This window comes from Chiloscyllium plagiosum, unplaced genomic scaffold (genome assembly GCF_037043375.1).
Source record: "Chiloscyllium plagiosum isolate Xiang-an unplaced genomic scaffold, Cpla_swu_hap1 HiC_scaffold_4, whole genome shotgun sequence".
Lineage (NCBI taxonomy): Eukaryota > Metazoa > Chordata > Chondrichthyes > Orectolobiformes > Hemiscylliidae > Chiloscyllium > Chiloscyllium plagiosum.
Window position 1 is genome coordinate 21,131,968 of NW_028270142.1, and position 24,948 is coordinate 21,156,915.

Sequence of the window (24,948 nt, forward strand, 5' to 3'; positions counted from 1 at the left end):
GGCTGAGAAAGATCCAGGTGCCTAACTGTACACGTTTTTATATTTGGTTTTTATTTTGAAAGTTATTTCAGCTAGGAATGCACCGTATTGCACATATAAAGTACAAGTATAGATACAGCATTTCAACATGTACTTTTTTTCTAGGCAACACATGTTCAAAGTAATCTAGCTCCATTTTTAATATTGTTTTATTTAGTAAACTGCAATTCACTTAAAGTCTTTTTACTAAGAGTCACAATTTTCAGGAATACAGTCATGACTGCAAATGAGGAACTGCAGTGGTGCTAGAGCATAAGGTTGCAGTTTTCAAATCCAACACAATTTTTGTCAGCTTGAATATGTGTGTGACATAGCCAGCTTGGACCTGTCAAGAAGGATTTAGCTGTTAAACAAAAATAAATCTAAAGTATTATTGCAACATTGCAGAGAGGACCCTGCTTCTGGATCACCTTTATTGTCACCAAATTTGATAGATTTTGTGAAGGCCCTGCTGGTGGTAATTCTCCAGTGCTTTGAGGTTCTTGCTGTGAGTTGTTCAACGTTCCAAAGCACAGGAGAGTATGGAATAAACAAAGCTGTCTGGTAAGCCATAGCTTTCAGCTTGGGTTAAAGATCCAGGTCCTTACAGTTGTTTTCTAAGTTGGCACATGGGAAGCAATGGTGAATGAAGATGAGCAATTGCAGGTTGAACATGCATGTCAACCTTCTTTGATTCACATACGATGTCCAGGATCCTTTGAAAAGCAATATTGCCTAATCTCTCTCCATTTTAAAAGAATTCTGTCTTTTCTATTTGATTTCCAAAATGCCTCATTTCACATTTTGCCACTACTGCCTTTATTTCTTGACCACTCACACAACCTGTTTGTATCCTCTTGCAGCCTCCTTGTGTCTTACAGGCATTTTGCAGCAAACTTAAATATATTACACAAATAGGACAACCCTGGCAGGCGATAAGACATAGGAGCAGAAATTAGGCCGTTGAGGCCATTGAGTCAGCTCCACCTTTCAACCATGGCTGATAAGTTTCTGAAACCCTATTCTCCTGCTTTCTCCCCCCTAACCCTTCATTCCCTTAATATTCATGAACTTATCAATCTCACTCTTAAATATATTCAATGACCTGGCCTCCACAGCCTTCACTGGCAGTGAATTCCATAGATTTACCACTCTTTGGCTGAAGAAGTTTCTCCTTATCCTCATTCTAAAAAATCTTCCCTTTATTTTAAGGCCGTGCCCTTGGGTCCTAGTCTCTCCTACCAATGGAAACATCTACTCTGTCCAGGCCATTCAATGTTCTATGTGTTTCAATTAGATCCCCCCTCGTACTTCTAAACTCCAGAGTGTAGACCCAGAGTCCTCAAATGTTCCTCATATGTTAAGCTTTTCATTCCTGGAACCATTCTCATGAACCACCTCTGAACAAGCTCCAGGGCGAGTACATCCTTCATGACATATGGGGCCCAAAACTGCAAATGTGGTCTGACTAGAGTCTTTTAGAGCCTCAGAGATACAGCCCTGCTTTTATATTCAAATCCTCTCAAAATTAATGCCCACCATTGCATTTGCCTTCCTAACTACTGACTCAACCTGCAAGTTTACCTTGACAGAATCCTGGACTAGAATTCCCAAGTCTCTTTGCACTTCAAACTTCGGAGTTTTCTCCCCATTTAGAAGATAGTCCATGTCTCTATCCTTCCTACCAAAGTGCATGACCTCACACTTCCCACGTTGTACTCCATCTGCCATTTCTTTGCCTACTCTCCTAATCTGTCCAAATCCTTCTGCAGCCTCCCCACCTCCTCAATGCTACCTGTCCCTCTATCTTTGTATCATATGCAAACTCAGCCAGAATGCCTTCAGTTCCTTCATCTAGATCATTAATATATAAAGTGAAAATTTGTGGTCCCAACACTGAGCCTTACGGAACACTACTTGTCACCAGCTGCCATCCTGAGAAGGACCCCTTTATCCCCACTCTGTTTTTTGCCAGACAGCCAAGCTTCTATTCATGTTAGCATCTTGCCTCTAATACCATGGGCCCTTAACTTACTCAGTAGCCTCCTGTATGATACCTTGTCAAAGACCTTGTTGAAGTCCAGGTAGATAACATTGGTCTAATCTGCTCATTACTTCAGTTTAGGCTGTTTAACATTGCTGAATTATTTCGCCCTACATTGATTCTGTTTTTTTCTCTCTCATCCAATGTCTTCCCAGATATATTCATGATTCTTCTGACACTTTACATTTGTCCCACAATTTCCAGTTTCCTAGTTCCAGCAGCTACATCTTCATCATGAAGATCCCTCTCCCAGTCTGTATTGCCATCAGTATTGGATGAAGGCTCTCTGCTTCTTTCTTGATAGATGAATGAATAGTCCCATTCACCACCCAATCCTTTGCCTGGTTTTGAACAATTTCTACTTTAAATTGTGTCATTTTCTCCAAGTCAAAGGTATGGCAGTTGTTACCTGTGGGGGTTCTAGTTATGCCAGCCCCTTTGTGAGGTATGCAGGGGCCGTCATCAGGCCCCCGGTACATAGATGACGTAATTGGTTTTGCTTCTTCATCTCATGTGGAATTGGAAAAGTTTAACAGGTTTGTTTCCTATTCTTCCCCCTCCCTTCTCCTTCCCTTCCTTGAGTTTTATGTTTTCATTTCTGAAATGGATATCTATCAATATCCATTATAAACCCACCAACTCAGTTACCTTGACTGCACATACACACTTCCTGCTTTCGGTAAGGACTCTATTTCATTCCATTCTTGTAGTTTCTCTCGCTCTGTTGCAACTGTTCAATGATGCTACCTCTCACAGTGATGTCTCCATCATGACCCCCTCTTTCCTCAACCAAGGAAACCCCACACTACCTCTTTACTGTAATAGTGAGATACGTAGCCATGCCTGACCAATTTCCTGGCCTTCTACCCTCATCCCTCCTGCAACCCCCCCCCCCCTAACGTAACGATAGGGTGCCCTGTTTAGCTCATTTTTCAACTTAACTGTGTTTACCTTCAAAAGATGATTTTTCATCCATTCTACCACCTCCAACAGGATACCACCACCAAATGCATCTTCCCTTCCCATCTCTTCTCAGCATTCCATAGAGTTATTTCCTCTATGACACCCTGCTACACTATTCCATCACTCCCAACATTACCTCACCACCACTTCCCCAAAATCCATTTCCCCATCTTCTAGGTGCTGCACATCCATCCTGCTAGTTTTAACCTCAAAACTGCCAAAATGTCAAATTTGATTGCTTTTTCTAACTGCTTATGGATTTTTCTTGATTATGTTATGATTTTCTAAAGTCCTCTGTTTTTACATCCCTTATTATTTTAGCACTTTTCCTGCTATTATGGTTAAACTAATTGGCTTACAGTTTTCTGTTTTCTCTTTCCCACCTTGCTTGGATATTGGGGTCATATTTGCTATTTTCCACTTTGGGGTCTATTCCCAATGTAGAGAATTCTGGAAAAGTATTTGAGTTAAATATGAAGGAAGTAATACTAGAACATTTGTAAAATCATAATCTAGTCAAGCAGAGTCAGCATGGCTTCATGAAGGAGAAATCATGTCTGAGTAATTTATTAGAGGTTTTTGAGAAAGTCTCACCAGAGTGGGTAGAAGGGATAGAAAGCATTCAACAAGATACCTCACAAAAGGTTGTCATAAAAGCCCATGGTGTTGGAGATGGTATGTTGGCATGGTTAGGGAATTGGCTAATGAGCAGGAAATAGCCACCATGGATAAAGGCTTCTTTTTCAGATTGGTGACCAGTGGGATTCCTCAGGGATCAGAGAATTAGAATTAGAATCGCTACAGTGTGGAAACAGGCCCTTCAGCCCAACAAGTCCACACCGATCCTCTGAAGAGTAAACCAAGCACACCCATTTTCTTATCCTATATTTACCCCTGACTAATGCACCTAACCTGGAAATTTTTGGGTTGTGGGAGGGAACCAAAGCTGAGACCACAAATGTTTACAAGATATATAAATTAGTGGAAGAAGGAAGTGGATGTACTGCCGCCAGATTTACAGACGACATGAAAAATAGGTGGAAAGACAGATTGTGAGAGGGCTGCAGCAGTTTACAGATATTGATAAGTAAGTGGGCAAAAATTTAGGAAATGGAGTATAAAGTAGGAAAATATGAAGTTATTCATTTTGGTAGGGAGAGCAAAAGAAAAGAATAATACTTAAATGAAGAAAACCTCAGAGCAGCAACCCAAAGGGAGTTAGTTGGTGCATAATTGTGCAACCATTCAAAGAAAGCTAGCACACAGGTGCAATATGTTATCAGGAAGGCTAATGGAATGCTGTTCCTTATTTCAAGAAGCTCGATTATAAGAGTAGTGAAGTCTTACTGCAACTTTACAAGGCACTGGTGTGACCATATCTGGAGTACTGTGAGCAGTTTTGGTCTCCTTTGAGAAAATATATTATTTAATTGGAGGCAGTTCTAAGAATGTTCACCAGGATGATGCCTGGTATGGAGGCAGTGTCTTATGAGCAAATATTAAGCAGGTTGGGACTCTACCCACTGGTGTTTAGAAGAATGAAAGGTGGTCTTGTTGAAACAAGTGAGATTCTTAAGGAGCTTGACAAGGTAAATGCTGAGAGAATGTTTCTCCTCATGGGAGAATCTTAGACTAGAGGGCATTGTCTCAGAATAAAGGGTTGCCGATTTAAGACCAAAAATAAATGGAATTTCTTCTCTGAGTGAACTTTTTAAATTCCTTGCCACAGAGATGTCTAGGGTCAGAATCCTTGTGTATATTTAAGGTTGAGATAGATGGATAAATTCTTGATCACTAGGGAAATCAAGGGTTATGGGAAATGAACAGGAGAGTGGACATGGCAACAGTTGAATCAGTGATAATCATATTGAATGGTGGAGCAGGTTTGAGGGGCTGAATGGCCTGCTTCTGTTTCTGTTTCTTGTGGTCTTATGAAATATCTAAATCAAGCATGCATCATCTCTGTAGCCATTGTATAATGTGTGTGTGCATTTCCTTCCTTTGCCCAATTTCTCAAAATTCATATTGTAATAAATTAATTATTTCCAAATATGCAGGTTTATTTATAACATAAATCATAGCTAAATGTGGCTGGAATATTCATATGTCTACCAAGTGCTGTGATTTGCCCAATTGAGAGAAGGCAACCAAAAAGTCTCAATATTTTCTTTCAGGTTTTCTTGTGCAGCAGAAGGAAATGAACAAAGTGGAAACTGGGTTTCTCAATGTAAATCTCCTGTATTTGGAATTTCAACTAAAGATTTCACTGATCGCGAAGTAAGTCTGTCATTTTTTTTGACATTTTTGGAAGAATTGGAATTTCTTGGACATGTTTAGCTATGAAATCCAAACGTTCAAAACACTTCTTATTTCCTTTTGACTTACCAGATGACAATGGTCCAACATGTTGAAGAATCAAAGCAAGGTGAACAAAAGATTGTAAAAAATCACATTGAAATTAAGTCCGATACAGCTGGGAGCACCTCTTACCTATCTACGTCTAACAGGTCGGCGAAAAGAAAAAAAATAGAAGATGAAAGGGAATTGCTCACTAATTGTGAAAAGCCTTCTTTTAGTAATGAAAATCTTTCTTCAAAATCAGAGAAGGCTGTTTCTGTAAACAGTGATAATCTTGATACGCCATTGGACTTGTCAGATCATGTTTCTAGTGGCCGGTTGGGAGATAGAAGCCAAGGGAAAGATGCAGTGTGTAATAAGTTTATGCAAGTTAACCAACTGGAATCCATGAAACAAAGTATAAAAATGACAAATTTCGGAAGAGCCTATAATGGACTTAATAAGGATCCACAGGATGATGTTTATCTGCAAGAGACCATTGGGAGATCGCATAGTGGAATATGTCAAGATGTTAAAGTAAAAAGTGAGAAAAATGATGAGGGTGCTGATTCATCAATTTGTAGATATTCTCAGCTGCAATCCAGTGATTTTTCTCAGAATGGACAACTTCCTAGTGACCAAAAGGTATGTCTTCTGTATATAGATAATATAGTTTACTTTGCCACATTTGTTCAAAGTGAGAATATCTGTGTAGTATCTCTCCATTGCAAATGAATGGAAAATGAAAGCATAGTATGACCTGTGGCATTATAGTTTGAACTACGACATTGGAAACAGCAGTGGGCACCTTGAACCTACTTTGTCATTCGATTAGTTTATGGCTGATCTGAACCTTAATACTATTTGTCTGTTATAGTTCCATATCTGTCAACCCTTTACCCAAACAAAAACTAACGTCAGCAGTAGTCATTAAAGCTATAATTGTTCCAAAATGTAGATTTTTACTATCCTTTGTGTGAATAGTGGCAGCATTGAGGCTAATGGAATTCTTCCATGCTACTGAGCTTCTGTAATATCAATCTTCCGGGGTTGGTAGACAGCTAGCCCTCTCCCAGGAAAGGCAAGAAAATCAAAGCGTTTCTACGAGACTGCACTCAGTGGCAATGAAGATGATGTGGCAGTAGGAAGTTACACTTCTTACTCATTCCCCATACCACACATCGCAGTGCGAGATCCTGGTCAAACATAAATGAGTAGAAAAATATGTTTTCATTTCATTTCTGATATGAATTTGGAACTTTTAGCAATAATTTAAATATCATATTACATATGCGTGTGTGTGTTATTCTACAAAATAATAATCAGAGGAAAGTTTTTGGCCAGAAGAGGTAGGCAACAGGAATAAGGGAATGAGGCTCTTAGTGTGTACAGGACTTACCTTTAACTGAGTAGGTTAAGAAAAAATCTATGAAGGAAAGATTCACTGCCAGATCTGGCGATGGTGGATGAACTAAAGCTGTGAAGAGAAATAAATATGACATAAAATATCAGCAATAGCAATGAACAAAAAAAGCAGAACTTGCTGGATAAACTCAACAGGTCTGGCAACATCTGTGGAGAGAAATCGAGAGTTAACATTTCTTTCTTCAGAACATAAGTAGCAATAGCAATGAAGTTCTGTGTCTTGTATGGGCCAAATCTCATTTTAAGGGATTTTGAATTGGGATATTAATAAATATAAAGAAAGCAGCAGCAGTGTGTGGAAGGAACAAATATATAGAGACTGGGAGAGAAGTTAGAACAATTAGGAAACAAGATGGAATCATGAAAAAATCAAGGAACTTGAAACAAAACAAAAAGCAAAAGATTTTACAAACAAAAAGAAAAGTCAGGTTGAGAATATGGATCACTGAAGAATGAACAGGATAAAATCAAAATCTGCAAACGTGAAATGACACAAAAGGTTAACTAATTACTATGCTTCAATATTTACTTGGGTAATGATAAATAATCTCAAGATTAAGCAGCACCCCAGAGTGTGTGCTTTGCAGGAACGGTTTTAAATAATGGGTCACATTACCAAATATATTTGAGAGATTCACTTCAGGTTGGACCTTTTATAAGTTGACGATGTGTTGTCTCTTTCCCTCTACTACCTCAATTACCGTTATGTTATAAAATTAATGGATTCCGTGGCTTCCATATCCATGTTATTTTGTTGAAGATCTGAAAATGGGCAATATGGTTGTATGTTGTTTGAAAATTTGATTTTAGTCTACAATGTTGGGAATATTTGATGATTACAATGACTTAGGTATACTTGAAGGTGTTAAACCAGAAACTTGCAGAACAGCACTGAAGTGTTCTTCAGAAGCAATGTCTGTGCTGTGATACATATAGCTTCTACATCATCAAATTCACTGACAGTGTATGGAGTGTACTGACTGACATCCAATGAGATATTTCGGGCTGATTTAGACCAGTGGGCAGAGATGACACACTCAAGATGTTGCACTCAAGTTTCAGAGGCTAAGACATAGTCTGTATCCAAAGTGATGTAGATTTCTGCCCCATTCTTTGGCAACAGCAGGTCTGCTGTGCCCTCATCTTTTCCTTCATTGCTCATGTAGATTAAGTGAACCCGTAGCAAGACCCCCTTGACTAAACACTCCCTTTGTCTATGTCACTTTATATGGTTTCCACTGAAGTGAAATGGCACAGCACTGACTCTGCTGAGATAACTTTCTCCGTGAATTTCTGAGAAAAATATTGCTTGAGTTTTGAAGTCTTTGCTAAGATCATGAAGGGTTGATGTGTCCAAAGTTAATTTCAAATATACTTTATCTCGAACAGGAAAAGAACTGTAAAATTTCAGCCATGTTTTTTGACTTCTGGAAAACCTCAATACTGACCTTTTTTTTTGTTTTGTTTTTGTTCACCAGTGACCATTTAAAGAGATCATGAAGGACTGGCCATCAAAATAATATGTAGCTTCTTTAACGTCAGCTAGTCTGAAATTTAATTGTCAATCAGAATCTTAATTAACCTCAGACTGCTATTTCTGCAATTTGGTTCAGCTTGTTTACGAAGATGGACTAAACTGCTAAAGACTTCAGCTTGACCCCAATGAAAGATCTGTAGTGCCAACAGAAAACTTGGAGAAATCAATCCCATTTTTCATTATTCATTTCCTAAAAAGTATTTCATATTCTTGTCTCAGGATTTTGAAGTCGAAGTTCCAACAAGGAAAATTGCAAAAACAGCATCCGCAGAATCAGAGCCCACCTCGGTACTTCAACCAAACCCAAATCCTTGTGCAACAATTGGAAAGTGTAAAAACACTGATAATGATGGTAAGTTAGTAATTCAGGTAACTCAGTAGCATTCAAATGATTCAATTGAATTGTGGACTTTGGATAATGTATCATGATTCTTGTCTGGCTTAGAATATTGTGAACTGGCTAATTGTTTTGAGAAATTTTGAGACTATTGTCTTTATTTTGAGTTTCTCCTTCCAGTCTGCTCCATTACAGCTTGGATCTAAAGCAAAATGTCAGTTTAAGGACCAGACATTAGTCTTCCATATCTGAAAAAAACTTATCCAGTTTCTTTTGTTTTTTTTCAAATTGATTATTCTAAGTCCCCTTTTTCAAACATTTTAAGCATCTAAAGATAGTATTTTCTTTGTAATTCATATTTTGAATTGAAATAAAAATGAGTCTGTGCTCCATTCAATGCTTTTGTGTTTTACTCTATTCAACTTGGGGGTAACTTTTCAATTATTTCAGTTGACCCTGTTCTATGCTATTGTTTGGCTTTGGAATCTATGCCATAGATTGTCTTAATTTCTCTCTACCATCATCTGGTCCAGGTTTGGCATATAGTCATCATCCAGCAGGGAGTTGTTAAACTTGTATCGAACTTTGATGAGCTGTCACTTGGTGAACTGTTTAGTATGGAGGCAATGAAGAAAATTAATAACAGATTCCTGAACATGATAGCAGAACTGAAAGATTATATTCGAAGAATTAAGTAACATAGTTCTTTAAAATGGCAAAGTAATTTGAGAGACTGGACATTGGGATGATGGAATACACACCTAGAAGCCATAAATCTAAGGTAGTGACTAACAAGTGCAACAAGGAATTCAGGAGGATTTTCTTTACTAGAATAATTAGAGGTAGAACTTTCTGCTAATTGAAATGAATGGGTACATATTATTTAAGAAATAATTAGATAAATTCATAAGGGAAAAAACAATGGAAGGGCAAGGACTTGAGTTAAATCAGGTGGGAAGAGGCTGGTCTAGTGTATAAACACTAACATGGGCCATTTAGTGTTGATTCTGAAACATAAATTCAATCCATTAGGATTAGAGTTCTCACGCCCAAGACTGGCGTACTCCCAACCTATGGATGTTTAATGTGTTAAGTGCACTGTATAAATATAAGTCAGTGTTCTTGCAGATCAGCAAATCAAGCCCAAGTAATAGGACAGACTGGCAACAATATAAACAGGCTAGTTTCCCAGTCACTGCTTCTAAATTTATCTCTCAACTTTTCCCATTTCTGGTTGGTATTGTTGACTATTCAAGCCTAGCAGTTGCCCTTTAGTACCTTTTCTCATTATGCGTCATTCACAGGTGACTCTTGAATGCTGCTGGCAATCCAGTTATGATGGATAGCGAGCTAATACTAATCCAGTTTCGTTTGTAATAGCTACTTACACAGTTCTAGCAGGGGACACAGTGGCTGCCCCTTCCTAACCCATAGATTCTGCAGCCTATCGAGCAACTTCACTATATCTTAACAAAGCACCAATATTAATTGCATCGGCCATCCATCAAGTGAAAATTTAAGTACTCTTGAGAGTCTTCTCTAGCCTCAAGCATTTCTGATTAATATTGGCACCAATGAGCATTTTGCCTTGCTTTGTAAACCTGTTTAAATACCAGATCAGAGATTTCAACTTTTTCCCAAAGAACATAGCAAGTTTCAATATATTAAATATTTTCATTATAAAACAAACCAGTCGCTGCAACTAGATGAGCTTTCCTTCATCTTTCTCTCCCTAATGCTATTTCGTTCTGTCTTTTTCTTGTATCTCTTTCGCTCCTTATCCTTCTGTTTCCTCTCTCTGCTCTCACTTCTTTCAGTCTCTTCTGGGCTGCTCTTGCCTGTTTAACCCTCGCTTCAAGCAAACAAGACCCATTTGGATTTTATATATTTCGTACCTTATCTTTGTATTCCTTTGTCAGTAGCAAATGTAATTCCATCTTTTCCACAGCCTAATCATTTTGATTTGTTGCAAAATAAAAATAAGCCACCCTATCTTTCTGATAAGATGAGGTCTATTTAAAAATTGAGATAACACGCTCATTGATTTTAAAATATTGATAATTTCAGCAACAAAATCAGAAAACATTCAGTGGAGCATGGATCCAGGAGCAGATTGCACAATGGGTGCTTCAGAAGTGGACTCAAAGGTAACCGATTATATAAATGTGAGACTGTTTGTATTATGTTTGGATCAGTTGTTCATTTTTATTTGAAATCACAGATGATTGCAATATAAAATGAGGCCATTCAACTCAATGCTGGCTCTTTGAGTGGTAGAATATGGGATTAGAATTGTTAGGTAGTTGTTTTTAACTGATAAGGTTGCAATGGGCCAAAGAGCCATTTTCTGTGCTATAAATCTATATGACCCTGACATAAATTCAAAATTAATTCTTATTGCACTGTTCATATCCCATAACCGTTATCGCTCTGCACATGCATTGAAACGTGAAGAGAGAATCGGGATAGGGTGCAAGTGGAGGGAGGAGAGCAGATGGATAGGAGAGAATTGGATGCTGGGTGGTGGGGAATGAGGATTGTGGGGAATGCTTTGATTCTTGGATTCCTGATTTGGCTGTCTGTGCATGATTTAAATGCATGATTTAAAGCAATGTCAGCAAACACAATTTTAATTCATTTTAAATGTAACAATATCAATGATATTCTGAAATTTCAAGCAATTCAACTGGACTCATTCTGCAGTGATATCATAAATTACCACCTGTCTGCTTTATTTTGTGGTGAACAAATCACTAACTCAAATCTGAATTATGCATTAGGAATGCAAAAAAAATTCCATTATTAGAACATTAATCATACGTAATGCTTTTATTCAGTTGTAGAATAAAAGCTGTTGATAGAACAATTTAAATTTTCTTTATTTCTCTAGAAAGCCATCAGGCAACCAGGGATGAATAGCCTGGATATGGACTGCACTTATGTGAGTGAAAGTATGTTGCAGAAACCAAAAGAATCAAGAATCAACCAGTCTAACCTTGGTAAGGAAACAAAAAGAATATTTTATTTTACTCTTAAGCAATTCTGGGCTAATTTCAACAGCACTATTTAGTGCAAAGACACTTTATTCCAACTAGCTATGCTGAAAATATAAAATCAATATTTCACTTACAGACCTTTGAAATTCTAACATGTCATCAAACAAATGATGTGAATGCTGTGGCCTTCTAGTGTGGAATTTAATTCCATCCCTAAGCACGGGTGGGTAAATACAGTTGGAGAGCCTATCATTTTCTAACTGCCCCTTACTAAGATGTAGAAAAGCTCAAATTGGGCCTTACCACCTAAATGGGAGAAAGTGATGTCTGCAGATGCTGGAGATCAGAGCTGAAAAATGTGTTGCTGGAAAAGCGCAGCAGGTCAGGCAGCATCAAAGGAGCAGGAGAATCGACTGGAACAGTCCATCTTCTGCAGCTACACTGTCACCACATCCCACCTTTTCCTCCGCTACATCGATGACTGTATCAGCGCTACCTCGTGCTCTCACAAAGAGGTTGAACAATTCATCCACTTTACTAACACCTTCCATCCCGACCTCAAATTTACCTGGACCGTCTCAGGCTCCTCCCTCCCCTTCCTAGACCTCTCCATTTCTATCTCAGGCGACCGACTCAACACAGACATTTACTATAAACCGACTGACTCCCATAGCTACCTAGATTACACCTCCTACCACCCTGCCCCCTGTAAAAACGCCATCCGATATTCCCAATTCCTTCGCCTCCGTCGCATCTGCTCCCAGGAGGACCAATTCCAATACCGAACAACCCAGATGGCCTCCTTCTTCAAACACCGCAATTTCCCCTCAGATGTGGTTGACGATGCTATCCACCCGCATCTCCTCCACTTCCCACTCCTCCACCCTTGAACCCCATCCCTCCGATCGCCACCAGGACAGAACCCCACTGGTCCTCACCTACCACCCCACCAACCTCCAGATACATCGTATCATCCTTCGTCATTTCCGCCACCTCCAAACAGACCCCACCACCAAGGATATATTTCCCTCCCCTCCCCTCCCCTATCAGCGTTCCAGAAAGACCACTCCCCCCGCGACTCCCTCGTCAGGTCCACACCCCCCACCAACCCAACCTCCACTCCCGGCACCTTCCCCTGCAACCGCAAGAAATGCAAAACTTGCGCCCACATCTCCCCCCTCATTTCCCTCCAAGGCCCCAAGGGATCCTTCCATATCCGTCGCAAATTCACCTGCACCTCCACACACATCATTTACTGCATCCGCTGCACCCAATGTGGCCTCCTATATATTGGGGAGACAGGCCGCCTACTTGCGGAACGTTTCAGAGAACACCTCTGGGACACCTGCACCAACCAACCCAACCGCCCCGTGGCTGAACACTCTAACTCCCCCTCCCACTCTGCCAAGGACATGCAGGTCCTAGGCCTCCTCCATCGCCAGACCATGGCAACACGACGCCTGGAGGAAGAGCATCTCATCTTCCGCCTAGGAACCCTCCAACCACAAGGGATGAATGCAGATTTCTCCAGCTTCCTCCTTTCCCCTCCCCCCACCTTTTCTCAGTCCCAACCCTCAGACTCAGCACCGTCTTCTTGACGTGCAATCTTCTTCCCGACCTCTCTGCCCCCACCCCCTCTCCGGCCTATCACCCTCACCTTAATCTCCTTCCACCTATCGCATTCCCAACGCCCCTCCTCCAAGTCCCTCCTCCCGACCTTTTATCTTAGCCTGCTTAGCACACTTTCCTCATTCCTGAAGAAGGACTTATGCCCGAAACGTCGATTCTTCTGCTCCTTTGATGCTGCCTGACCTGCTGTGCTTTTCCAGCAACACATTTTTCAGCCCTTACTACCTAAATGCCAATTGATGCCCGAAATGGCCAACTACGCCCACTTAAGAGCCTCACTATACTGATCCCATTAGTGCTATTCTACTGGTATTTAGGAGTTGGATGTTAATGTCAGATACCCTGCTACTCCAAAGTGTTGCAGTTTTCACCAATTGAATAGACATAGGAATCACTGTATGGCCTGAAACTAATGATCCTCTGTAATACACTGAGGACTGATTTAAAAAGCTTCAGTTTTTTTTGTTCAGCCAGGAGTAATTGATGTTTTAATGGGACAATAAGTCTTAGTTATGGCTGATCAGCCAGTAACTGGACGCATTATAAAGATTAGAGTAATTTTTGTGGTATTGGACGATATTTCTCATTCATGATTATATATTATCTCCAGACCGAGCTGAACACTGATCTTAGAGTCATAGAGATGTACAGCACAGAAAGGGACCCTTTGGTCCAACTCGTCCGTGCTGACCAGATATCCTAACCTAATCTAGTCCCATTTGCCAGCACTTGGCCCATATCCCTCTAAACCCTTCCTATTCATATACCCATCCAGATGCCTTTTAAATGTTGTAATTGTACCAGCCTCCTCCACTTCCTCTGCCAGCTCATTCCATGCACACATCACCCTTTGCGTGAAAAAGTTATCCCTTAGGTCCCTTTTTAAATTCTTCCCCCATACTCTAAACCAATGCCCTCTAGTTCTAGACTTCATCCTAGAGAAAAAACCTTGTCTATTTACCCTATCCATGCACCTCATGATTGTATAAACCTCTATAAGGTCACCCCTAGCCTCTGATGGTGCAGGAAAAACAGCCCCAACCTATTCAGTCTCTCTCTATAGCTCAAAACTTCCAACCCTAGCAACATCTTTGTAAATGTTTTCTGAACCCTTTCAAGTTTCACAACATCCTTCCAATAGGAGAGAGACCAGAATTGCACACAATATTCCAAAAGGAGCCTAGCCAATGTCTTGTACAGCCGCAACATTACCTTTCCAACTCCTATATTTATTGGTCTGGCCAGTAAAGGGAAGCAAACCAAATGCCTCCTTCACTGCTATCTACCTGTGACTCCACTTTCAAGGAACTCTCCAGACCTTACCATTTAAGTGTGTAAGTCCTGTTCTGATTTGCTTTTCCAAAATGCAGCACCTCACGTTTATCTAAATTAAGTTCCATCTGCCACTCCTCAGCCCATTGTTCCATCTGATCAAGATTCCCATTGTACTCGGAGGTAACATTCTTTGCTGTCCTCTACACCTCCAATTTTGTTGTTATCTGCAAACTTACTAACTATATCTCCTATGTTCACATCCAAATCATTTGTATAAATGTGAAAAAGCAGTGGACCCAGCATCGATCCGTGTGGCACTCCACTGGTCACAGGCCTCCAGTCTGAAAGGCAACCCTCCACCACCATCCTCTGTCTTCTACTTGAAGCCAGTTCTGCATCCAAATGGCTTGATTCCAAGAATAGGTTCCTATGGTCATTTTTGGTATGGGAAACAAAAGGGAAAATAAATATAAAAGATGTGCAAAACAATATTTAAAAAATAACTGTCCTTCCCTTTACTATACATTACAGTCCTGTTAGCTTGACCAAACTCCATTTAATGGCAGAAGTTGGTTGGTGGAGCTAGACTCCCAGAACTACTTGCACTGACTGACTTCTGCCACTAGATGGAGGCCATGATTCTCAGTTTGAATTCAGGCGCAAAGAGAAGATTAGACCTGGAGCTGAAAAGTAAGAACAAAGAAGTAAGACTGGGACAAAGCAAAGCCCAGCACCAGAAAAACCGGAAGATTGAATCAGGAGTGCAGGCAGCACCAGACACACATCTGTGATGTGCAACTCTGATGCCCGTACTCAACCTCAATGCTGTCAACTCATGGAAATAATGTTAAAGTGAAAATGGCAATTGAAGGCAGGAAAAACAGGCTTCAATGGAATTAACAGCATTCAAACAAAATGACATGAAGTGCGTCAATTTAAAGCACTGATTGAGTGCACATATTGATGTTTTCGATGAGGAAATGTTGATAGCTTAGCTATTTTTTGCAAGAAATTATATCTAAGTTGGAATAATCTTCTGAGGAAAGCTGTGTAAGAGAGAGAATGTAATGAATTTCAGAAAGACAATGAATGCCTTATGGAAAACCAAACATTTGAAGGGTGAGAGGTAATGTTTCGATTTGTCTTCATGGATAAATGCATGTCTCTTTCTGGGCCTGTACAATGATTTGTTTCAAAGTATTGTGACTCCAATTATTACTGGACAAATCAAAGACTTAAATGTGCCTTGGTAGATCATTGTTTTTGATTTTAACAAGGGTTTTCTTCTCTGAAACACAAGCATGCAAAGCTGAAATTATTTGATTTTAGTAATAATAAAGAATTTAGTACCCAAATGAACAGAGAAAATAGAATAAACCAAACTATTTATATATGACATAACTTTAAAGATTTCGAGCACTCAGTAAAAAGAAATCCCATTCATCAAAGCAGCACTACTTTATAATATTCATACCAGAGAGAATTCCCTTCCCTGTCAAATCAGTACGGCTTAATTTCCCTGCGCTTCAGTTTCCCAGTCATGAGAATCTTAATTGTCTCTTCTTTGGATCTTCATACAACTGAGCTTAGACTTTCCCAGCTTCAAATATCCCTTCAGGATTTTAACTAAAAGCTTCTGGTCTGGAACTTTAAAACTAAACTCCATTCATGGAAGTAATCTATTTTCTAACTGTTCTGAACAATGCTCCTTCTTTAGGAGTAGCTGTTTTTCAACCAAGATGCCTGTAACTCTACTAAACCGTTACTAAAAAACTAAGCTACAAGTGTTTCCCTTGGCTAAAAGCACAATTCTTGAGCCTTCTAGCTGAAGCCAAATGCACAACTGTTCTGTTCACTTGTAAAACTCACCCAATGAAATCAAAACCCACTACACTCTGGGAAGTCTCTCTCTCATACTGTGCTTTATATGAAATCACTATAGCTACAAAAATATTTACAGGTTAATCATTAAACATCCGAACATAGAGAGGCCGAACCCACATATCATCAGTTGGAAATCGCAAAGCTTGGGTAAATGGTGTTGAAATATGTAAGAATCAAATGCCTTAGTTCGCAAAAGAGTATTGAGGAAAAGCATAAGTTACATGTATGAAAAAGATCTATTGTGGGTCTCATGGCTTGTTTGTTTAGCATAAGTGTCCCATTGACTCCAATTGACAGTTATGTACTTATTAGCTCCATAGCTTAGCTATGCATCTCAACATTCTCAAAACAGTAAATAATGACAAACAAAAATTCCTTTGCCATTTTGTAATTAATTGTTTTTGTTTATTTTTGCTGCAGGAAGCAGACATGTTATGGATGAAAGTCTTGCTGAGGTCTTTGACCGTACTGCTTATGGAGAATATGAATCGTATCCTGAAAAAATGAAGAGTCCACATAATGTATATGACAATGGTAATCTGGATTTTGGGATCAAATGATATTTTTGTCCAGGTGACATAGTAGGCAATAGTACAGTGTCGCAGTAGCACATTCTAACCTGGAAGTCCCTTTGTTTTTAAATATTTCCTTAATTTGTATCATGTGCCAGCAACAGGAATGGTAGAATTAACTAATAAAGGACCAGTAAAATTAATCAGACTTTCTGCTAGTGAATATTATCTAGTTATGTCTACCGAAACGTGTCATTGGTCGTTGGATAAAACCTGAGGTGCGTTTTTACTAAATATCCTATTAGCAGTCATTGTCTTTACTCAGCAATAAAGAATGACTACCTGGACAAAATAGGGTAACTCGTGACAGTGGAATACTGGCATGGCACAGGAAATGAAAGGAAATGTTAAAAAATATCATTCGCAGTACCTGATCTAAATTCCATTTTAATCTCCCTTTCAATTTGATTTAGATTTTCAATTAAATTTTGAATTTTAAGATGTCAAGTAGATAAGATAGTGAGGAAGGCGTTTGGTATGCTTTTCTTTATTGGTTAGAGTATTGAGTACAGGAGTTGGGAGGTCAGGGCTGTACAGGACATTGGTTAGGCCTCTTTTGGAATAGTGCAGGCAATCCTGGTCTCCATCCTATCGGAAACTTGAAAAGATTCAGAAAAGATTTACAAGGATGTTGCCAGGATTGGAGGATTTGAGCTATAGGGAGATGTTGAATAGGCTTAGGCTGTTTTCCCTGGAGCGTCAGAGGCTGAGGGGTGATCTTATAGAGGTTTATAAAATCATGAGGGGCATGGATAAGATAAATAGACAAAATCTTTTCTCTGGAATGGGGCCAATCCAGAACTAGAGGGGAAAGATATAAAAGAGACCTAAGGGGCAACTTTTTCACACAGAGGGTGGTGCATGTATGGAATGAGCTGCCAGAGGAAGTGGTGGAGGCTTGTACAATTGCACCATTTAAAAGGCATCCAGATGGGTATATGATTAGGAAGTGTTTGGAGAGATATGGGCCAGGTGCTGGCAGGATTGGGATATCTGGTTGGCATGGACAAGTTGAACCGAAGGGTCTGTTTCAGTGCTGTACGTCTCTATGACACTATAAGAATATGACATGAGTGAATAGTTATTATCCACTCAAAAGCACACAAGTCCTTTTCTGGAACATGTTGTTTAAAGAGAGAAAATGGAGATTGCGGTTCATATTTTTAGACCACAGGGCTGTAAAAATATAATGTAACATCTATAAATGAATGTTAAAGATAAAGGGCACAGCTATCCACGTTTGTTGGTGACTTGAAATGTTGTTTGTTGAATTGAGCCCAAATTGTTCTCAGACAGTTTCATGAGAGGTTTATCAACTCTATGGTGTGCAATTTGGAAAATCCTACATTAAGAAGGATATTAAAACCATGCAGCGAATGAATAAAGTTTCAAAGGATTTTCATGAAGTACAGTATTTTGGGAGAAACTGTTTAGCATATTGGTAACTGGAAGGTATAAATTCAGCATGATCAGGAAAACAGAAATGGTTAGTGGATAGATTGTGGACATGAACGATCCTATCTGAAGTAGTAGAAATTAATATTTTAACATGTAAGTTGAGCAAAAATGAAGTAATACATGGAGAAACAGCAAATGAATAGAAATAAAAGTCATCATTGTAAGTGTGACCGGTCCAGTGGCTGCCTCTTGTACTGTAAAGTTTTTGTTTGTTTTATACCCATTGATTTATCCACATGCTCAAAGATTCAGGACAGCAATTTGTATAAGTATGTAAATGATGGCAGAATTGACATTTTATGCAAACACTTGACTTTTTTCTTTTCAGTATTTCAAGAAGATCCAGGGAAAACAAAAAATGAATCTTTTGCACAGCCTTATTTGAACTCTGGGCAAAGGTAACAAATAATCACCAAGGTTAATGTTGTAGTCTAGACATAACGTACCCTGATGCAACTAAAAGCTTACTTTTCATACTTCAACCTTTGATCGTTGTACTTGGTGTAAGAAAAATAGGCTGCTGGTTTGATTGGGGATAAAGGAGACTATTTATCTATGATCTGGATGGACACATGCATTCTTTTGTCAATGTCATATTGCTTTAAGTATCTCCGGCTTAGTGCTGTTCAGTTGGTGACATGATCTAGAGAATGCAAATTCGACACACCCAGGGGAATGCGGGACTGAGAATTTCATCAACACTGCTGTTGTCTGCAGTATAGACACGAATTATGCATCCTACTTTCTCTCCATGAGACCCAATCGGAGACCCCATTAGCCGAAGCAAAACTAAGAAAGTGGCTGTCATGTCCATGAATGCTTCATTTGAGTGCTTTTTCCAAAAAAGTCATTAAGTAATTGCCGATCGTATTGTCACCTAAATTACAATATTTATCCAGCTACTGTTTCATATAGTGTAGTTCTTTGTATGGATTTCATCCTTTGGTTCTTCATCCTTTGGTTCCTGAAAGATCTTTCATTTTCCAAAGTGTAAATACACTTTCCATTTACTTTTGGAGATGTTAAGTAAAATAATGTTATCACATATTTATTACTGTGAACGGATATATTGATGAAAAGTACATGAGAATAAACATTTCTCAATTCATAATACATTTTTACCAAAACTATTGATCTGTTTTAACTTCCTGGAATCCTGAAAAAGTATTACATTTTCTTCTAGTCGTGTATAAAAGTTGGGGAGAGAAGTGTACTGCATACCTTCTTCATCCCAACCAAGTGTATCTTACATTTTGTTGTGTTTCATGGAAGATTCGTGAAATTATTGCATTTAATTTAATGTTTTTAACAAGTCTAATTATCTTTAAACTGTGCAATAGCAAACACACGTCACAGCAATCTTAAATATTTATTAAATATTGTACCTTAATTATTTGCTGAATAGGAAAAATACAGTTTTAAACTTCCCTCATGTTGAGGTGGTCCGTAACAAAGAAGAGAGAAGAAAATTGTATGGGCACACGTGCAAGGAATGTGATGTTGTAAGTACTGGTTAAACATATTCTAAAACTTCTGGGGCTCTAGTTTATTTACTTTGTTTCATGTTTATGGCTCAAAAATCACCTTTTTGTAACCAAAGGTGAAATCTTAAAAAAATTATTTCATTCCAGTCTGTTCTTTCTATTCATTTGTAATAAATGATACCAAATACAAGAATTTTCTGATTTTGTTTTAGATCTGAACTTTTTTTAAAGACATGGACATAAAAGTAAATATTCAATTAATGTAGGACCATATTTACTTAGGCTTTATTATTAGAATTGCATAAGGTAAAAACAATGACTGCAGATGCTGGAAACCAGATTCTGGATTAGTGGTGCTGGAAGAGCACAGCAGTTCAGGCAGCATCCAAGGAGCAGCGAAATCGAAGTTTCGGGCAAAAGCCCTTCATCAGGAATAAAGGCAGAGAGCCTGAAGCATGGAGAGATAAGCTAGAGGAGGGTGGGGGTGGGGAGAAAGTAGCATAGAGTACAGTAGGTGATTGGGGGAGGGGATGAAGGTGATAGGTCAGGGAGGAGAGGGTGGAGTGGATAGGTGGAAAAGGAGATAGGCAGGTAGGACAAGTCCGGACAAGTCATGGGGACAGTGCTGAGCTGGAAGTTTGGAACTAGGGTGAGGTGGGGGAAGGGGAAATGAGGAAACTGTTGAAGTCCACATTGATGCCCTGGATTGAAGTGTTCCGAGGTGGAAGATGAGGCGTTCTTTCTTCAGGCGCCTGGTGGTGAGGGAGCAGCAGTGAAGGAGGCCCATGTCCTCGGCAGAGTGGGAAGGGGAGTTGAAATGTTGGGCCACTGGGCGATGTGGTTGATTGGTGCGGGTGTCCCGGAGATGTTCCCTAAAGCGCTCTGCTAGGAGGCGCCCAGTGTCCCCAATGTAGAGGAGACCGCATCGGGAGCAATGGATACAATAAATGATATTAGTGGATATGCAGGTAAAACTTTGATGGATGTGGAAGGCTCCTTTAGGGCCTTGGATAGAGGTGAGGGAGGAGGTGTGGGCGCAGGTTTTTACAGTTCCTGAGGTGGCAGGGGAAGGTGCCAGGATGGGAGGGTGGGTTGTAGGGGGGCGTGGACCTGACCAGGTGGTCACGGAGAGAACAGTCTTTGCGGAAAGGGGTGGAGAGGGAAATATATCCCTGGTGGTGGGGTCTTTTTGGAGGTGGCGGAAATGTCGGCGGATGGTTTGGTTTATGTGAAGATTGGTAGGGTGGAAGGTGAGCACCAGGGGCATTCTGTTCTTGTTACGGTTGGAGGGGTGGGGTCTGAGGGCTGAGGTGCAGGATGTGGGCGAGATGCGTTGGAGGGCATCTTTAACCATGTGGGAAGGGAAATTGCGGTCTCTAAAGAAGGAGGCCATCTGGTGTGTTCTGTGGTGGAACTGGTCCTCCTGGGAGCAGATGCGGCGGAGAAATTGGGAATATGGAATTGCATTTTTGCAAGAGGTAAGGTGGGAAGAGGTGTAATCCAGGTAGCTGTGGGAATCGGTGGGTTTGTAAAAAATGTCAGCGTCAAGTCGGTCGTCGTTAATGGAGATGGAGAGGTCCAGGAAGGGGAGGGAGGTGTCAGAGATGGTCCAGGTAAATTTAAGGTCAGGGTGGAATGTGTTGGTAAAGTTGATGAATTGCTCAACCTCCTCGCAGGAGCAGGAGGTGGCGCCAATGCAGTCATCAATGTAGCGGAGGAAGAGGCAGGGAGTGGTGCCGGTGTAATTACAGAAGATCAACTGTTCTATGTAGCCAACAAAGAGACAGGCATAGCTGGGGCCCATACGTGTGCAGATGGCTACCCCTTTGGTCTGGAGGAAGTGGGAGGATTCGAAGGAGAAATTGTTAAGGGTGAGGACCAGTTCGGCCAAACGAATGAGTGTGTCGGTGGAAGGGTACTGTTGGGGACGTCTGGAGAGGAAAAAACGGAGGGCTTGGAGGCCCTGGTCATGGCGGATGGAGGTGTAGAGGGATTGAATATCCATGGTGAAGATGAGGCATTGGGGGCCGGGGAAACGGAAGTCTTGGAGGAGGTGGAGGACATGGGTGGTGTCTCGAACGTATGTGGGGAGTTCCTGGACTAGGGGGGATAGGGCCTCTTCATTTCCAACTGCCGCCGGGACATTAACCGCCTCAACCTGTCTACCCACCTCCTCCACTCCAACCCCTCACCCTCACAACGCGCAGCCCTCCAATCCCTCTGCTCCAATCCCAACCTCACCATCAAGCCAGCGGATAAAGGGGACGCAGTGGTAGTCTAGCGCACTGACCTCTACACCGCTGAAGCCAAACGCCAACTCGAGGACACCTCTGCCTACTGCCCCCTCGACCATGACCCCCACCCCCCCATCACCAAACCATCATCTCCCAGACCAAAAAGAACCTCATCACCTCAGGAGATCTCCCACCCACAGCTTCCAACCTCTTAGTCCGGGAACCCCGCACCGCCTGATTCTACCTCCTTCCCAAGATCCACAAGCCTGACCACCCTGGCCGACCCATTGTCTCAGCATGCTCCTGCCCCACTGAACTCATCTCTGCCTACCTCGACACTGTCCTATTCCCCCCTAGTCCAGGAACTCCCCACATACATTCGAGACAACACCCACACCCTCCACCTTCTCCAAGACTTCCGTTTCCCCGGCCCCCAATGCCTCATCTTCACCATGGATATCCAATCCCTCTACACCTCCATCCGCCATGACCAGGGCCTCCAAGCCCTCCGTTTTTTCCTCTCCAGACGTCCCCAACAGTACCCTTCCACCGACACACTCATTCGTTTGGCCGAACTGGTCCTCACCCTTAACAATTTCTCCTTCGAATCCTCCCACTTCCTCCAGACCAAAGGGGTAGCCATCTGCACACGTATGGGCCCCAGCTATGCCTGTCTCTTTGTTGGCTACATAGAACAGTTGATCTTCTGTAATTACACCGGCACCACTCCCTGCCTCTTCCTCCGCTACATTGATGACTGCATTGGCGCCACCTCCTGCTCCCGCGAGGAGGTTGAGCAATTCATCAACTTTACCAACACATTCCACCCTGACCTTAAATTTACCTGGACCATCTCTGACACCTCCCTCCCCTTCCTGGACCTCTCCATCTCCATTAACGATGACTGACTTGGCGCTAACATTTTTTACAAACCCACCGACTCCCACACCTACCTGGATTACACCTCTTCCCACCCTACCTCTTGCAAAAATGCAATTCCATATTTCCAATTCCTCCGCCTCCACCGCATCTGCTCCCAGGAGGATCAATTCCACCACAGAACACACCAGATGGCCTCCTTCTTTAGAGACTGCAATTTCCCTTCCCACGTGGTTAAAGATGCCCTCCAATGCATCTCGCCCACATCCTGCACCTCCGCCCTCAGACCCCACCCCTCCAACCGTAACAAGGACAGAACGCCCCTGGTGCTCACCTTCTACCCTACCAACCTTCGCATAAACCAAACCATCCGCCGACATTTCCGCCACCTCCAAAAAGACCCCACTACCAGGGATATATTTCCCTCTCCACCCCTTTCCGCCTTCCGCAGAGACCGTTCCCTCCGTGACCACCTGGTCAGGTCCATGCCCCCCCTACAGCACCACTAATCCAGAATATTAGAATTCCACGTCAAGAGAGGGAAGGATAAGAGTCAAAGCTGGATTTTGTCAGATTCCTGTGATTCTCCTGTCCATCCAAACCTTTTGATGAACGTATGCAAATCTGGGATGGTGTGATGCAATGTAAGCCCCACCCTTATGCCTTTAGTAGTGCTTGGGCAGTAAAAGTCCCAGCTGTTTCGTGTTGCGAAGCATTAGAGGTGAATACTTTTGTTGACAGTCTGTGTTTCTTCTCTTCAGCTAGTTACTATGTGAATCTGGGTTGATATAAATAATTCATCAAGTCTATTGAGGAGATGTTTTGAATAATTCATGCTGTGCGTGTGACCCAGTTACTCTGGCACTAACTTAGACACAATCCATTTTATGTAAATTGCCTCACCCTCGAACTTCTAATAGAGCCATTGATACCTTAAGTAAATGTGATTTGGAGATGCCGGTGTTGGACTGGGGTGTACAAAGTTAAAAATCACACAACACCAGGTTGTAGTCCAACAGGTTTAATTGGAAGCACACTAGCTTTCGGAGCGACGCTCACTACCACCTGATGAAGGAGCATCGCTCCGAAAGCAAGTGGGCGGCACGGTGGCACAGTGGTTAGCACTGCTGCCTCACAGCACCAGAGACCTGGGTTCAATTCCCGCCTCAGGCGACTGACTGACTGTGTGGAGTTTGCACGTTCTCCCCGTGTCTGCGTGGGTTTCCTCCGGGTGCTCCGGTTTCCTCTCACAGTCCAAAGATGTGCAGGTCAGGTGAATTGGCCATGCTAAATTGCCCGTAGTGTTAGGTAAGGGGTAAATGTAGGGGTATGGGTGGGTTGCGCTTCGGCGGGTCGGTGTGGACTTGTTGGGCCGAAGGGCCTGTCTCCACACTAAGTAATCTAATAACCTGGTGTTGCGTGATTTTTAAGCAATTGTGTGCAAGTCTGTCAACACCATGGCTATATTGGCCCTGCAAACCTTAGGAAATTTTAGGCTAACATCTTTACTATCATACTTTTAAAACTATATATATATTGATGGTGACAAACCCTGCTTAAGGATGGATTTTAAAACCTACACCCCCCTCCATCTTCCTGTCAGCTAACCTCATATTAATTGGATTCTTATTCAGTACTTAACTTTCCCTGATACTGATTTAGGCATGATACTATTTTTTGAACAACTGCACACAAATTTTAAAAGAAAATTATGATTTAGATTGTAAACAAGATTGTTTTCTGATGTAGTAGAATTTCTAAGATGCCAAAGCACTTTGTAGTTAAATGGTATGAAGTTGGTTTAATAACCCACAATGCAAGTTCTAAGACTCAGGAGACCAGCTGTATCACTACACACAGAAGACCATAAGACATA

General features: G+C 41.2%; 1 protein-coding gene across 8 annotated transcripts in view; it reads left to right on the forward strand.

Moving 5' to 3' along the window:
• rbbp8 (retinoblastoma binding protein 8) overlaps positions 1-24,948 on the forward strand; it is a 171,554-nt gene that overhangs the window by 139,962 nt on the left and 6,644 nt on the right. For all 8 annotated transcript variants that reach the window (XM_087986033.1, XM_087986030.1, XM_087986028.1 and 5 more), the window contains 8 exons: positions 5,200-5,302; positions 5,414-6,007; positions 8,544-8,676; positions 10,729-10,808; positions 11,552-11,660; positions 16,866-16,979; positions 18,804-18,873; positions 19,881-19,977. In XM_087986033.1, coding sequence (XP_087842159.1) covers positions 5,200-5,302; positions 5,414-6,007; positions 8,544-8,676; positions 10,729-10,808; positions 11,552-11,660; positions 16,866-16,979; positions 18,804-18,873; positions 19,881-19,977 — 1,300 coding nt within the window. The remainder of the gene's footprint in view (positions 1-5,199; positions 5,303-5,413; positions 6,008-8,543; positions 8,677-10,728; positions 10,809-11,551; positions 11,661-16,865; positions 16,980-18,803; positions 18,874-19,880; positions 19,978-24,948) is intronic.